The 16,190-nt window shown below is 45.2% G+C and overlaps 1 protein-coding gene across 1 annotated transcript in view; it reads right to left on the bottom strand.

Moving 5' to 3' along the window:
* Positions 1 to 16,190, bottom strand: part of LOC138526746 (cytoplasmic phosphatidylinositol transfer protein 1-like) — a 511,789-nt gene that overhangs the window by 25,295 nt on the left and 470,304 nt on the right. The window contains exon 6 of the mRNA XM_069637411.1: positions 15,223 to 15,315. Coding sequence (XP_069493512.1) covers positions 15,223 to 15,315 — 93 coding nt within the window. The remainder of the gene's footprint in view (positions 1 to 15,222; positions 15,316 to 16,190) is intronic.

Here is a 16,190-nt window from a genome sequence, read left to right as displayed (position 1 = left end):
AAAGATAAGTATCCTCTTCCATTGGTTAAGGACATCATTGAAGCAGTGCGTGGAGCCTGAGTGTTCACTAACTTAGATCTACACAGAGCATTTGACCTCATCTGGATCCGCAAAGGAGATGATCATTTTTGTTGTAAAGCGCTCTAATGCTCTCATTAGCCATGTTCTCACTATAAAAACGTTTAAAATAAATACATCAAAAGGAAGACGCTTTTTCTGGTGCCTTTTGGCCTGGTTGAGTACCATCTAATGCCTTTCGGGCTAGCCAATGCTCCTGCGTTGTTCCAGCGTTTTCTGGATTGTGTGTTGTGTAACATCCTGTAAATTTCCCTCATTGATGATCTCAACAATTTTCTTGTATTCTCTAAAGATCTACACACTAATCGGTTATGTGTGAGGGAAGTACTTCTACTTTTACGGCACCATCATCTTAGGGCCACTATCTAGGGTACATTTTATCTGCAGATGGTATAGCAATGGCTCCTAGAAAAGTGGAAGCTACACCTACGTTGGTGAAACAGATCCACCCATTTCTGTGACTGACTAACTTCCACCACAAATTCATCGAACGTTTCTTGTCTCAAGTAAACCCGTTGACAGAATTAACTTCTACAAAAGGGCAAATGTTTTGCCTGAGCGGTTCAGGCAGAGAGTCCCTTCCAAGACCTCGAAGAAGCTTTCACGCAAGTGCCTGTGTTATGCCAGAATCTGCCATATGTTGTGGAGGCAGATGCCTCAGAATATGTAGTAGGTGCCGTCTTATTACAAGGTCAGCCAGATCAGTTGGAACACCCTATTGCATACAAGTCCTGCATGTTGTCCTCAAGGGAGATGAACTACTCCATCCTGGAAAAAGAGCTGTTTGCCCTGAAGCTGGCTTGTAAGGAGTGGCAATACCTTCTCCTGGGTGCTAAGCATCAAGTGGAGTTTCGTACCGATCATAGAATCTCTAGTCCTTGTAGCAAACAAGTTTCGTAACTGCCGAAAAGCTTGCTGGACCTACTTTTTTGCACATTTTGACTTTCCCTAGTCACTGAGGATATCTGTTCACCAAGTCGGCTATCTCCAGATAATTCTGGTGGCCGAAATAGCATCTAGATGTCGACAACTCAGGTAAAACTAGTCTGGTTTTTATCCAGTGCAAGTATGAAACTCAATGGCATTTCAATAAAATACAACCCCTTCCTATTCCTACTAGACCTTGGAAAGCAATTTCTACAGATTTAATTGTAGGCCTACCTCCATCAGACGGTCTCACCACTATCATGGTTACTGTGGATCGATTCATGAAGAGTGGTGCACACTTTATAGCATTGTCTAACCTATCCAGAGCGTTAGAAATGGAAAGAACTTTCTGAAAAGTCTTTTATTAACACAGGCTCTCTTCTTCCATTGTTTCTGGCAAGTGACGCATGGGCCTGCTGGAAACAAGTTTGGGAAGCTTTGAACATTGAACGGGCAGATCTTTGGGTCAGCATCCTCAGACTAACAGATAACAACTATCAGGTGTTGGAACAGTATCTTCAATGTTTTTCCAAAGCCTCTAATGATAACTGGGCCACACTTCTCCACTTCGCAGAGTTTGCATACAACAATTCTCTACACTCCTCATTGGGAACCACAGCTTTTTTTGTGTCCATCGGATTGCCCCCACCATGTTTACCTGAAGCTCCAGTATCCGAGACACAAGTCCTGTCGATTGACCAATGAGTAAAAGAACTACAGACCATTCATATCTTGGCAAAGACACAATTGGGTACGGCCCAGGACAGGATGGAGATCTGTGCGGATAAACACTGTAAGCCGCCACCGTTGTTCTCTGTAGGAGATTTGGTTTGGTTGGCCTTTAGGACTCTTCCTAGACACCTGTTGCCCTCGAAGTTGGCAATGTACTTCTGTGTTCCATTTCACATAGTCCAGTGTGTCAAACCCGTGGCATAGGCAAGTTGCCAGACTCCTGGCAATGTATCCACTCAGTCTTCCATATCTCCCTCCTCTGTTCCTATGAGAAGGACACCATCGGTTGTGCTGCACGACCGGTTCACCCACCGGTTACTGTGTCTGGTTCACAGGAAGTTGAGGTGGCTAGCATCTGTGATTCCCAGTACCATTGGGGGTAGGAGTATTGCAATATCTATTCAATTGAATAGATACTCTCCCTGTGGCCGAACTTGGTAACCTGCTCATCATGTCCACGCTTCCAGGCTAATTTAAAGGTTTCACCATATTCATCCTGCCACACCTGGTTTGAGTGCTTGGAGAGGGGGCATTCTGACAGGGTTTGTCGATTCAAGTATTCCCTGTGGGCCCGGCATGCATATCCCTGATCGGAAAATGCTTGACTAGTGTTTTTGTATGCTACGTGATGACGCCAAATGGGAAGACAAAGATTTAATCAGTCTTAAAGTTGGAGAATAAGCTTAGCAATGGTTTTGCTGAATCATCACATACCATATGTTTCGCTCTGACTCTGATTCTCTCTGTTCTGAGCCTCTCTTACTGTTCTCGCCTCTTAGCACGCTATTCCTGGTCTTTTATGGCCTATGCCTTTGTGTGCCCAGATAGGATTTTTATCTGCCTTCCTGTTCTGTTCTCACAGTTTGTTGCTATCTAGCCTTTCTCTCTCTAGAAGATCTGCTCATCACCTACTCAGCTGGACTACTAGAGATTATACTATGGCGAAACATCTAGATCCGCGATAAAGCGCAGAGCACTGGGGTTTTCTTCCTCACAGGGTTTTGCCCCAAAATGTCTTGAGCTCTGTTCTTGAGGGGGGCAGACCAGCCATCTTGTTCAATTCTGAGGTTGAAAGCCTTCGTCATAGACATTCCTTACCTGTACAAACCCCGAAGGCAACGGAAGTGTGTGCTAAGTCCATCTGCACTTCCAATTTGTGCCAGATATGGCTGACCTTCTTGAAAGCCACCAAGTTAGGCTGGGTGTGAATTTCAATTGTGATTGCATTTTGGGGTTTCAGACAAGACAGCGAAGGAGGTTATGCAGAGTGTTCTATTAAAGGGTAGTGGAATTGGTGAAGCCACACAGCTGAGAACCTGGCATTGTGGTTGGATAAGTAGAGTCAAGGCTTTGTTCAAAGGAGTTTGGGACATTCACTGAGGACATCATTGTGGGCGAGGGACAGGAAAAACGAAGACAAGGAATCACTGGGGCAACCTTAGCAGAGAACCACTGCAGATACTAAAAATGCAAGTGAACTACAAGCTTATAAAATAGGTGGATTGCAATGTACACAATTGTATTAGCATTCCTTTTAACATACATCAATAAGGACAATTTGAATCCATAACTAGTAGGAAAACATAACACAATAATCACAAAAATTCATTAAAATACTAATCAATTTACATCATATTATCAACATTAAATGACCCCCAAAAATCATAAATGTTAGAAAAATGACCAACACAAGAATCAATTAATCAAAACTTGTGCAAACACCCAATAACTGTGCAAAAGTAGTTTGATGTCAAAACAAAACAACTGTTTGACTACGAAACAGCTTTTGAATAGCCTAATCTTAAATAAAGCAAGCAATGCCCTACATGTTTCGGTCCCTCAAGAAAGTATCGGGCCAATTTCAGGGGCTGAAGGTATCTTAAAATAGTTATTATTTGGAAGGGGCACCTGGAGGTACTGGTGGGTACAGTAGGGAAGTGAACAGTGAGAGCTTGAGTTTAAAAAGGGGGACTTTAGGGGAAGGATAAAGGGGTGAGCGTGTGGAAAGATGATAGGGCACAGAACAGGAAAAGGGAAGAAGAGTCTTGGAGCAAGATGTTCATATTTCAGCATGGTGAACAAGTGAATGGAATAGTGGGAAGAAAGGATGTGGTTTAATACCTTTTAGATACACCATTAATGGCAGTGGGCCCCGGATTAGCAGATCTGGACACAGGCTGCATTGTGGAAACAAAGGTTGCAGGGGGGGCAGGGGTTATATTAAAGTCCAGGCATATAATGTGTGATTCTGGATGATCTCCGTGTGAGGCTGGATGATTCCATCAATGTCCAAGAGGATGCAAGGCAATAGGCATGGAGGAAGATGGGTTGGGTGGGTGGAGAGGAGGAGGTCTACTGAGTGGTGGACTGCCTTAGAATGAGGGTTGAGTATTAAGGGTGAGGGCCTGATGAGGGGATAAGGTTGGGTGGGTGGTGCGAAAGGGAAGCATAATGAGAGGTGGATGGCAATGAAGCAGGGGCTAGCGTTTAAGGGTCGCAGATCCATGAGTCTAGGTGGGTAGGGGCTGCTGGTGAGCATGAGACATACTAAGGAAAGGGTGGCCGCATTGTGTAGGAGGGAGTAAAATATGTAAATCAACCATGTGTTGGTTGAGGCAGATAGTAGGTGGTTGGGTAAACCATGCACAGGGTGGTACTGTGAGGGCAGAGGTGGTTCAGGTATGTGCAATGGCAGGGGTGGATAGTCAGGGAAATGGAGTGTTGGAATACAAGGTGAGGGGGCAAAGGACTAGAGGAGGAAGGGCAGAGGGAGGAAAGGGTGTGTCTCCTAGAAGCTTTGCTGATGGACTAGGGGACTAGGTCTATCACGCCGTATAGTAAGGACGGTAGAGGTGTCAACCAACGACTTCACAGGTATGAGAGGTTGGAGCTGAAGACAGCAGAGGATGATAAGAGAGTGAGAGAGGAGATTGCCAGTATTTACTAGGGAAAGGATTGTCAGGAAGGGGAATGGGATTTGGTTTTAGCCTAAGGAAGGTGGTTTGTTGTGTATTAGGTGTAGAAGGGAAGAAAGGTCTGTCCTAAATGCTAAGAAGATATGGTGTGATTCTGAATCTGATCCCTCAGACGTCGGGATGGATGGAGGACTTCACCAATGGCATGTTTAGAGGATGAGGGGTAAAGGTGGATTGGGATTGGTGGACTGGTGTCTACGGACATTAAACATAATCCATGCCCATAACTTAGATAGCCAATATCATGATATTTTTAACACTCATAAAGACTCCCTGCCGAATCAGAATCCCACTAAAGCGGCCTTAGTAAATGCCAGATCGGCAGTTGCACGCGTCTCTGACTTGCACGATCAAATGGAACAACATGAAATTGATTTATTATTTCTCACAGAAACATGGTTTACTGAGGACTCTCCGGCAGGCATTGTTTCACCCTTTAGTCCCTTCAGAATATTCTATCCAATTTATCAATCGTCCGTTGCAAAGGTGGGGGGAGGGGTTGCAGTTATTTGTATGTCCAACTGGAAGATTTCACTCATGGATTCATTAAACTGGGATGAGGTGTCCAAAGTTGGACATCTGAATATTTGGCTCTCCCCCACTATGTCGATCAATGTTATGTTGTGCTGTAGACCTCCTGGTCCAGCCAAAACGTATAACTTTGATCTTTATTTAGCAACTTCTGCAATTAAACATCATCTGCTTATATGTATTGGAGATTTTAATCTTGGGTTGGATGACCCTACAGCACTGGACTCTGCCGAGCTATGGGAGATTTGAGATAATCATGATTTGAAACCTCTTACTATTTCTCCCTCTCTTCAATATGGTAATTGTCTTGACTTTATTTTGGCTTCTATGCTGGTTACTCAGACCATTTCCTGGTCATACCATTTTGTCAGACTTTTTGACCTTAATATTGATACAAAAACCTGGTGCACTAATCCAACAAAGACACTTAAGCTTTTGTAGAAAGAAAGATCTGATGGTGATCCTGGGATCTGAAATAGCCAAGTTCCTGGGCCCCATTAACACTGCAGTGGTGTGTCTTGAGTTTTGTAAACTTGGATCTAAGGAGTTGCAATTAATGTGTGAAAGCCATGCAACTTTCCAATTCAGAACACCTAAGAAGCAGTCTAATTATGAGTATTCCCATCCCTCTCCTTATTAAAACAACGTCGTCAACTAGAAAGAAAATAGAGGAAAGTCAGGAATCAATCCTCCTTGGTAAATGGGGAAAAATGCTATTAAAATATATATAAATGCAATCTTTGAGACCAAATCGAAATATTTGCACAATTAAATTCAATTTTCACTGAATAAACCAAAACACCTTTTCTGTAATTCCAGTTTATTCGGTTCCAGAAACATGTCATCTGCCATTACGCCATTTGTGGCACAAGCTAATGTTTTCAATTAATTCTACTGATCAGATAGTTGTACAACTGGTTACGACAAAGACCACCTCCCCCCAGGCGGCTGCACAATTTGAATTTAAGTTGGTGATTCAAGAGAATATTTTAGCCCTCTTGAAAAATCTGAAATCTACGAATTATGCTCTTTTTGTCCTTCCAGCCTGTGGAGCACAAACATTTGTAGCAGCTCTATCTTGGTTTATTACAATGTTCACTAACCTCTCTCTTGAACAAGGCTCAGTTCCATCAGAAATGAAACTTTTTATAGTCACACCACTGCTGAAAAAGTCCACACCTGCTCTCCAACCTTGATTCTAACCTCCCCCGTCCTTATCCTACTGGATCTCTCTTCAGACTTTGACACCGTAAACCATGCCATCCTACTCAACCGGCTCCGTGATAATCTGGGTATCACTGATCAGGCTCTGGCCTGGCTGACTTCTTTCCTTTCTGACTGACCCTCCCAGGCCCAACTTGGGTCCTTCCTCTCCTCTATCTCTCTCTCCACCTGTGGTGTTCCCCAGGGGTCTAACCGTTCTCCCTGGTTGTTCAACCAATACCTGGCACCTCTTGTCCTCTGCATTGCTGCTCTCTGCTCCAACCTCCAGTGCTATGCTGATGACACCCAGCTCGCTTTCAGGCTCCCCTCTGCCTCCTCTTCCCATTCTCTAATCCCTGACTGTCTGTCCGCTATCCAGGAGTGTGCCTCTAATGAACTCTGCCTGAATTCCAGTAAGACAGAGATCCTTCTCATTGGCACACCTGCACCCTCCTTTCCCGCCACTCTCTGGCCGGCCCCTCTTGGCCCTCTTCCTGCTCCCACCTGTGAGGCTAGGACCCTCAGGGATATCTCTGACTCCACACTCTCCTTCTCCCCTCATATTTATGATGTCTCTATGAAGTCAAACTATCAACTGCACCTCCTCAGAGCTATTCTTCCTTTCCTCTCCTTCCCCCAGAAACTCGCTGTCTCCAGAGCTCTGGTTCTCTCCAGGCTTGACTACTGTAATAGCCTCTTTTTGAATCTACCCTCCTCTACTCTCCGTCCTCTTCAACTTATCCAGAACAGGACTTCGAAACTTGTCATTCGCCTCAGGCCCAGGGATTGTATCTCTCCAGCATTGAAATCTCTCCATTGGCTCCCAGTGACTGCAAGGATCAAATTCAAGACCCTTTGCATTGTCCGCAAGGCCTTCTGGGGCCTGGGACCAAAATACCTCTAAGTTTCTCTTCAGAAGTATTTTCCTTCTCAAGCTCTTCGCTCTTCCACCTTCAACGCCCTGAGGGTCAGTCACTTTTATATGCAACATGTAGGGGGCAGATCTGTCTCCTCGGCCGGTGCCTCCCTCTGGAACAGCTGCCCTGCCTCTCTGAAACTTCAGCAGAACCATCTCTGGTTCCGGAAGCATCTCAAGATTTTCCTCTTTGCCTTCTATCTTCCATATCCCTGCTGCTGATCTCTGACTGATAATGCACTGGTTTACCTGGCTACCCTCTGAAACGCGGACCCAGGTCCCTGCCCTCTCAGTTGCACACCTGCACTGCCTCCTGGCAGCCCTGCACTTAGTGCTGTATCTGCATATCTACAGTCCCCCTACTGCATTTATCTAACACTTGTTTTCTGCACTTAACCCCCTGCACTGCCACCTGTTGGCCGCACTCTTTTTTTTTCTATATCTTTATCCTATTTCTCGCACTTCTCCCCCCCCCCCTTCCCCTGGCACTTTTCCTTTTCCCTCTCACCGCACTTGCGCGACCTTTAATGTCACTTGGCCTAGTAAGGTCATTGTCTTGTCCTCCCTTTTTCCCCTCCCTTACCTCGTCACGCCTGGAAACACTTGTGTATAGGTGCAATATAAATAAAATACCATATCATATCACACTTGGCGCAAATGACCTTAGAAACTGGAGGGGAGGTCTGTACTTATGCTCTCTATATGGTAGAGGAGAAGCACAGAGGACCCCAGCCAAAATTCTCTATTACGGTAGCAATGGACGAGCAATAAAGACCTAGCTTCTCAGGAGGTGATGCAGGCTGGTTCTTAAGTACAGTGTAGTTCCCAAGCCCCACAAAGGAATGGCCACACACTGTATTAGTTAAAACACAGTCTTTATATAATTAACATTCAAGGTTATGTACACTATCACAATAACTCACTTTGTGCTCAGAAAATTTACAATGGTAAAAATATACAGTTCTAAAGTGGTGCCACAATTATTATCAGATCTCATTAAAGTGCATCTACTATACTCTGGTCAAATGTCACACAGATCAAGGAATAAAAGTAACCAAAAATAGATATAAGAGGAAAGCAGTTGGTTAGAACAATAGGCAGAATACTGGCCCCTACCACTCGACACTTGGCAACCTGTAAAATAAAGATATACCACAAGCCCAGTCCATATATTGTTTGCAAGAGTCTTTCCAATAGTTCAGCAACCCCAAAGTACCTGGTGTTGTCGAGTTCCTCGTCGGGAAATCGACGGCCCTTCTTGAGTCCACTCCCATTAAGGCAGGAGCCATGGTTGGTCGAACGTCCGGTGGGAGGAAGGGTGAACTACGGCGGTGAAGTGGCAGCTTCGTTACTCACCGTGCTTGTCGACGTCGGAGCGTAGGCGTCCTGCAAGGAAGAGGCATGCGGGGCACCTCGGTGACAATAGTTTTGGACCGCAAAGAGTTTGAAGTACTGTGGCCCGCAAGGGCGTCGAGTCGTCAGCGTCTCTGTGGTCGCCGGGTGGCATGAATCCCACCGGCGGACACTCCTCAGCATGTCAACGGTCAGGCCTTCTCCAGCAGGATAAGACAGGTGACGATGCACACGAGAGTGTCCTTGGATCAAATGAAGTTCTTAGGCAAACGGGAGCACGGCGGCTCCGGTCAGCGATGTCGGTCGCCGACAGAAGCGGACAACAGTCCGGGCGCTTCTCTTTGGGATTCCGCGGCAGTCCCCATCTCGGGTCGGCAGCCTGTCGAAGGTCTGTCTACCAGGGAGCTTTGGCAAAGATCAGCTGGTGCACGATGGCCCCTCATAGCTCGGGAAGAGGGCGCCTTACCAGATCCTCTCTGTGTCAGTCCTTGGAGACACAGCCGCTTTCAGATTGTGAAGGAGAGCAACAGCAATTCTTCTCTTCCAGCAGTGCTTCAAGGTTAAGCTTCAGGTTTACTCCAGTTACTCGTCGTAGTGGACTTCAGCTTCTGAACATGAATTCTAGCAGTGAGAGGCCCCCAGATATACTAGTTGGTCTCCCATTCATTTTGATGGGTCACAGTCAGGCAACCAATCGATCAGAAGGGCATTCATGCAGGCAGGCAGCCAATCAGGTGCATAGTGCATTCAGGCCAATCACTTCTCTCCAGACACTCACAACAAGTTATGTATATTGGGACAAGTACCCAGCCATTCAACACTCCACACTGCATTCATCCCAGTTTCGGGCAGGGCTGTCTCAGTCATTGTGTCGAACACCAGGTACTAGACATCCACAACACAGAATGCATATTCGTCACACACTCCATTCACCCAGGTCTCACCCACAGGGTCTACCCACAATGTACGGTCATTGGGAAGGCTCCAGCCAGTCTGGTCAGCACTTCCCCACACTACCATATATGGAACTTCCACCACCCAACAGCCAGTCAGGGGGAAGGGACAGAGTCAGGGCTTCCCAGGACTTTGGGAAAACAAGGTAACAGGCAATAGAAAGCAAGAGGCCACAGGGGCCATCTTGTTTCCTATCAGGAATCAACTGATTCCAATGGCAGGGCCTGGGTATCCCAAAATGGAGGATACTCAGAGCACCTGTCAAATTCAGCATGGAGCTGCCACCAGCCCATACCCTGCTCTGGGGGCCACCCACAGGTGCCCAAAAACATACATTACGGGAACAGGGTTGCACCCCTACCCATGGGTGTCATAAGGGTATACCATGGGTCTGTTCACCAAAACCAAAAGAGAGAGCTGCACCGGCAGGAGTCCCACATGAACTCCTGTGCAGAAAACACGACGAAATACACATGATAAAAGGCAATAAAGGACAAGGATACAGAGGCATTTCCAGCATCACAGTATTGTACTCCCTTTTTCCCCTCCCTTACCTCGTCATGCCTTGAAACACTTGTTTATAGGTGCGATATAAATAAAATACCATATCATATCACACTTGACGCAAATGACCTTAGAAACTATCGTCCGGTGGCAGGGCTCCCTGGGCCTGTTAAAATTCTATAGAAACCAGCTGCAGGAAAATGTGGAAAAACATTAATTGCTGACATCTGCCAGTCTGGTTTTCGTCCTAGTCATGGTACTTAGACCACACTGGTGGCTGCCTGGGGTGATATATTAAGGTAGGCTGATAATGGAGAATTAACCCAGTTGGTAATGCCTGATCTGTCGGCGGCCTTTGATACCATGGAGCATGGGATTTTATTGCCGTGTTTGGCATCAGTAGGGAGAGTATCACATCACACACTAAGTTGGTTTTGGTTATTTCTCTCTAATCGTTTTCAACTGGTTAAATTAACCGGCCATCTCTCAGATGCAATACAATTGGACAGCAGTGTTCCACATGGTTCTCTGCTCTCACCTCTTTTGTTAAGCCTATATTTACCACCTTCGATGGTGGTCTTTAGGAAATTAGATCTGTGCTACCACTCCTATGCCAATGACACCCAGATTTACTTGAAAGTCACTAAATAAATCAGTGGAGTCACTTTACAAGGTAGCACGATGCATAGAGGAGATAGGACAATCCATGTCCCATTACCGCCTACAATTGATCCTTAATAAGACAGGGGTTATTTTGTTCGGTCCTAAACGTTCTTTGCCACTTTGCTTGATCGGCTCCATGATGGCTTTTGCTCCCAGTATTAAGAATCTGGGCGACATATGGCCGTCTAATCTGGGGTGTGAGCACCAGGTTGGAGCCAGGGTGCAATCAGTGTTCCACTCTCTCTGCCTGCTGCATCTGGCTCTCCAATTTGTTCCTCAGATAGACGACGCTGCTGTGGTGGGGACATTGATTAACTCAAAGCTGGCCTACTGGAATAGCATGCTAGAGGGTATCCTTGAGAGATAACTGACAAGGCTCCAATATGCAGCAGTTTGACTCATTTTCAAAGTATCTAAATCTTCATTGATCTCGCCTCTGCGTAGAACACTGCGCTGGCTCCCTATTAAGGAAAGGATAGATTTTAAGATCTTTTGCCTGGTCTTTAATTTTTTGCTGCACACCCAACAGGGGGAGTATTTGCTCATAGAGGATCTAGCATAGGTTATGCCCGAGCTATATTTGTTAACACGAAAATAGGGCAGACCAACCCAATATTTGGCTGGCTGTGACTTACACAGCCTGCAAAGATGTTTGTAATCAATACAAATACTGGAAGAGACAGACTTGCTATATACTGTGAGAGAGAGAAAGGTACAGTATACAATTACCGATCCATAGGCCTAATTTTCATCCTAGTTGGACAAACTTATTCTATGGTTGTCCCTACTTGATTTCTTTCTTTATGTGGCAGAGGACAGAGAAGAAGTTCTAACCTGCCCTACCTCTATAGAGACCTAACCCTAGAAAGTGCTACTGGGCCGCCTGTATAACAGTGGATAGAATACAGGAAACAGACTGATGTTTTTTGTTTATTCCAGACCATTGGCCTCTACAGTACTGTTTACTCTTTCTCTTCTCTCACAGTATTTATTCCAATAGAAAAGTGGGTCACTAGTCCTCACACCTATTAATATACTAATGGCAACATGTAACTCTAATGGCCTGTATCACAGGGTATTATTTGGACCAGATTAGCTTTTTAAAAAAACATTTAAAAAGTGCCTCAATTGCTACGCTTGAAGACTTCACCCGTCAGTTGAATGGCATGTTATCCAAACAAAACTGATTGGTGTTATTCTTGTATGGCGGTTATTGGTGAGCCTCCACGAACTGCGTGTCTACCGGTTTCGGTAGTTAATTGCTTACTACCACCTTCTTCAGGACAATCTTCAACGAGATGCACTTAAAATTAATAGATTTATGTCAGTTTAGCCAACATTGTAACCACTTAGCTGGGCCAGGGCCAGTCGCCTGCTGGCAGACCAATTGGAATGATCGCACCTTGAGCTTCTATGGCGTGCTATGCTGCGTCATGACGAACCATTATATGCAGCTCATCATGGGTTATATAGGGTTAGTGGTGAATGTGTCGGTCCATCCACTCGACAGCACCTGTGTTCCCGAGTGTCCGGCAATTGTAGCTCAAATAGAGACGGTGGGCTGGTACGCCTCGTTTGTTTGTACAACCTAGAGCCAAAATATTTTTCAGATAAACTATTTATGGGCCGCCATGTTCATTGCGATCTTCAGACATATTTCTACTGGTGATACCGCTGTCCAGATGTGATTGCGGGGGCGGCATGCGTCTCCCAATCTATGGTCCCATATGATTGAATACTTTGCCGTGTGACATACGCAGCATCATGCTACTCCCTCGCGTACCGTAGGCCTCAAAACCCCACTTGTTTAATTAATTGGTTCTTTTCGATGCGCTCCTCAGTTTGCTGTGCTATTAATCCTGGGGTGTATGAGCTGATATTTTGACACCAGTGCTTAGATGAAGTTTGTTCCGCCAGTCACGCGATACAAGTGATTCAAAATTAAAAATACCAGTGCCAAAGGGTGGATGACATTGTGATGAGGTTGGAGTCTAGAGAGTGGAAGGGTGGTGCATAGATGGGGCTGGCTGGGCAGACAAGAAGGAGACATGCTGGGAGTGGATGTCTGTTTTGTCAGATAGTGCTGCCGATGAACCTTTGTCAGTGCGTTTGTCTTTTTGTAGCAATTGTTTGTGCTTGTGTCACACTCCACTGTTGAGTGTTTTTGAATTGTATGCACGTGTTTTTTTTTTTTTGCAAACTGGCGATGCACTACCCTCTGATGAAATAGTATGAATGCTTCATTTAATGTATTCTATGTCTTGGAGATGATCCTGTCGAGTCTCTAACTGAGGTGTTCTGTTGGCAGCAGTGGGACGCACTATTTCTGTGCCCATCAAGTCATTTTGCCATCAATGCCTTTGCACTGTTCCTCCATTTGTTCTTGTGATGCAATTATGATGTACAGTCAGCGTTGTTGATTCACAATGTTGTGGTTAACACAATCAGGTTTTGTATATGCTACCGTCGAGTTTGTGATTTTAAATAAATATTCTCGTTGGCAGCGAATGAAAGATGAGGCCGTTGTCTGCATGAGCCAGCCAGCTGGGACGGAAAGATGGCGGTATCTGAAGTATACCGCCAATTATACATAGAGTAGGTCGGGTGCCGGAACGCACCCCTGTTTCAGACCTCGGTTGGTGCAGATCTTAATCGTAAAAGCACCCCACATGAAGTCTTATGCGCAGAGGCGTTGCTGGCGGTGGGCCTAGGGTGCTATAGTATTTTGGTTGAAGTCCCAGATAGAAGCTCAGGGGCTAAAACCAAAATTCTACCTAGCCCGAGTCCTGATAGTCTTGCCATTACCGTAGCCCCAGATCTTTTCCAGACCTAGCAACACCCCAGCTACGCATATGGACATGTTGGAAGGGTTATATGTGAGTGGTAAATTTCACCGAAGTCAAAATACCGAAAAAATACTGTTTTTTTTTTTTTGGGGGCCTTGGGGGGCAACCCCCACCCCAATCCCGCGTTTTTCTGTCCTTTAAACCCCACCCAACCCCATCCCCACCCATGTTAACCCCTTACCCCTCTACCATATATATATTTAATTAACATTTTCTGTATTTTTTTGGTAAAACTTACCACTGTTTTATTATCGGTAAAATGACTGGGTACCGTTCAAATGTGAAGGAATGATTAGTTGGAGCAACCCAGTACCTGATACCCCTTTTCCCAATTTCTGTCTCTCTCTCTCTACTATATCCTATGTGGCAGAGAAATCTAAATAGGCAAAATGGAGAGGGGGGGACTATTTTTCTTCCCATTTTTCTTTACAGCATTGACTATCATAATGTTAACATTAGTGCTTATTGCTAAATATTCTTGGACAGAGCAGCAAAAGTACAGTGACAGCCGGGGTAAAGGCGGGCACCATGTTGGGTGTTTGTGCTCTGCATATGCCGGACGGTGGGCAGAAGGGCTTTGGCTATTGGTCATTATCTGTCATTCAATACTATGGGCCTCATTACGCGCTGGAATATGATGGCCAAATAGGTGGCATTTGCTAAATACCACCTGCCTCCCTCCCCACAACAGTACAGAGTGTGCAGCCTTTGGCTCCCCAGATGTGTTGCACTACAGCTCCTGTAAGCAGTGTAGTCCATGGTGAGGGCTAGTGGGAGTAACAGTGCAAGCCCTGTGGCGAGCTGAAAGTTGCAGACCCTGTTCGGAGGAAAACCTTATACCGGTAGTATTCCAAGAGAATGCCGCCAGCGGTAAACAATGCCTTATTACAAAGCTGAGGCCCACCCTAAATAGTGGTGTTATTCTTCTGTACATCATCCATTTCCACTATAAAAATGAGAGGGTAAATGGAAAATGATTTTTTTTTAAAGTAGCATGCGTTATTGTGTTATTTCTGGAATGCTAGCAGCGGTATTTCAGCAATTCCACAGGTGTTACCACTGGGGCATTACTAAGCTGTAATTGGGTGGATTTTCAGGAATAATACCTGTGGTAGTGCTAATTATCACCAGTGGCATTCTTGCAACAACAACAAAAGGAAAACTGGAAAGATCTGCAAGGAGGCCTAATGTTTTTGAATCTGGAAGCAATTTACATGGCATAGTAGCCCCAATGCATTGTTTGAAGAAGGACAATACGGGTTTATTTTGCAGGGCCACTGAACAGTTAAACCGTGTCAGGTTATGAGAAAGAAAAACATGATATCAAGTTACTGTCCTGGAAATTCATTGAATGGATGTTTTTTCTGTATCTCTATCCGTAGTCGATATCCTCTAAACCGTACTGGATTTGACTAATCTTTGGGTTGACACATCCGCCCGTAGCGTAAGTAGAATTTAAAGAGAAAGTGTGCAGAGCTGCTCAATCAACTGAGGCCCCGTTCCAGGTGTAGCCGCGCACCAAGGAGTAGTTTCCTCTCACCTCTGTCTTCTTGTAATATGCCTGTGGGATTTCATCAAATGCAATGTCCAGTTGGCAGATGTCTTCTGGAGGGGTGGAATTTTCACTGAAGACCTGCCAAAGGTAACAGAATGAAAGGTTCAAGTTTATTTACGAGTTACACAGCCCTCCACTTAGTGTCTTGACAAAACACTATAAATATACAATACCGTATCATAACATTGACATAAACAGGGAAAAGCCGAATGGGACAAATCAGTTTCAGAAGGCGCGAGGAGAGCATTTTTCAGACATGGGTGCACTGGGAACACAAACAGGCCCTGGAAATCATTTTCAAAGTAACCCTATATTACACATTTTCAGCAAGGCCCAACCCTTTCCTTATGAGAACATTGGGAAATAGCACACAAAATATGCCCAGGGCGTCGAGGCCCACTGGGAAATCTCCTAGGGTTCCCCATAGGCCAGTCCAGCCCTGATTTCAGACTCCCAAGGTCCATTGCCACATACAATTTGGAGAGATGAGTTCTATGTAATCTACCTTCTTTGATGTGCCAAATTCGTTACCTAAAACCAAATGTGAGTGGCCACCTCGTGTGTTTATTTATATGTTGATTTGCTAAATAACTAGGCTCTGTGACCCTTCTGCACTGGCAGCACACTCAAACTGGGAACTTGGTCCTCACTGTTCAGTGAGGGACTTGGAAGAACCTCTCGGGTAAATAAATACATGTGATCCTGAGCAGAATACGTTACAAATGATTCCCAAGGACAAATCACGGTCACTATCTCTGTATTGTGCGAAAAGATTTTGAAAAAACAATTGCTAATGAAAAGAGTTCCATTTCTACATCACAGGCAGAAAGGGCGCAGTTAAGCCCAATGCATTTCGGACTGGAAGTCCATCCTCCCTGAATGCGGTTTCAGTATTTGTCTAGAATTTGGATATGTTGATGGACTGCACTGACATCGATTGTACCTTCAGGGCC

This window comes from Ambystoma mexicanum, chromosome 1q, assembly GCF_040938575.1.
Source record: "Ambystoma mexicanum isolate Mex_15411 chromosome 1q, UKY_AmexF1_1, whole genome shotgun sequence".
Classification (NCBI taxonomy): domain Eukaryota; kingdom Metazoa; phylum Chordata; class Amphibia; order Caudata; family Ambystomatidae; genus Ambystoma; species Ambystoma mexicanum.
This window is presented reverse-complemented; position numbering and strand designations above follow the sequence as displayed.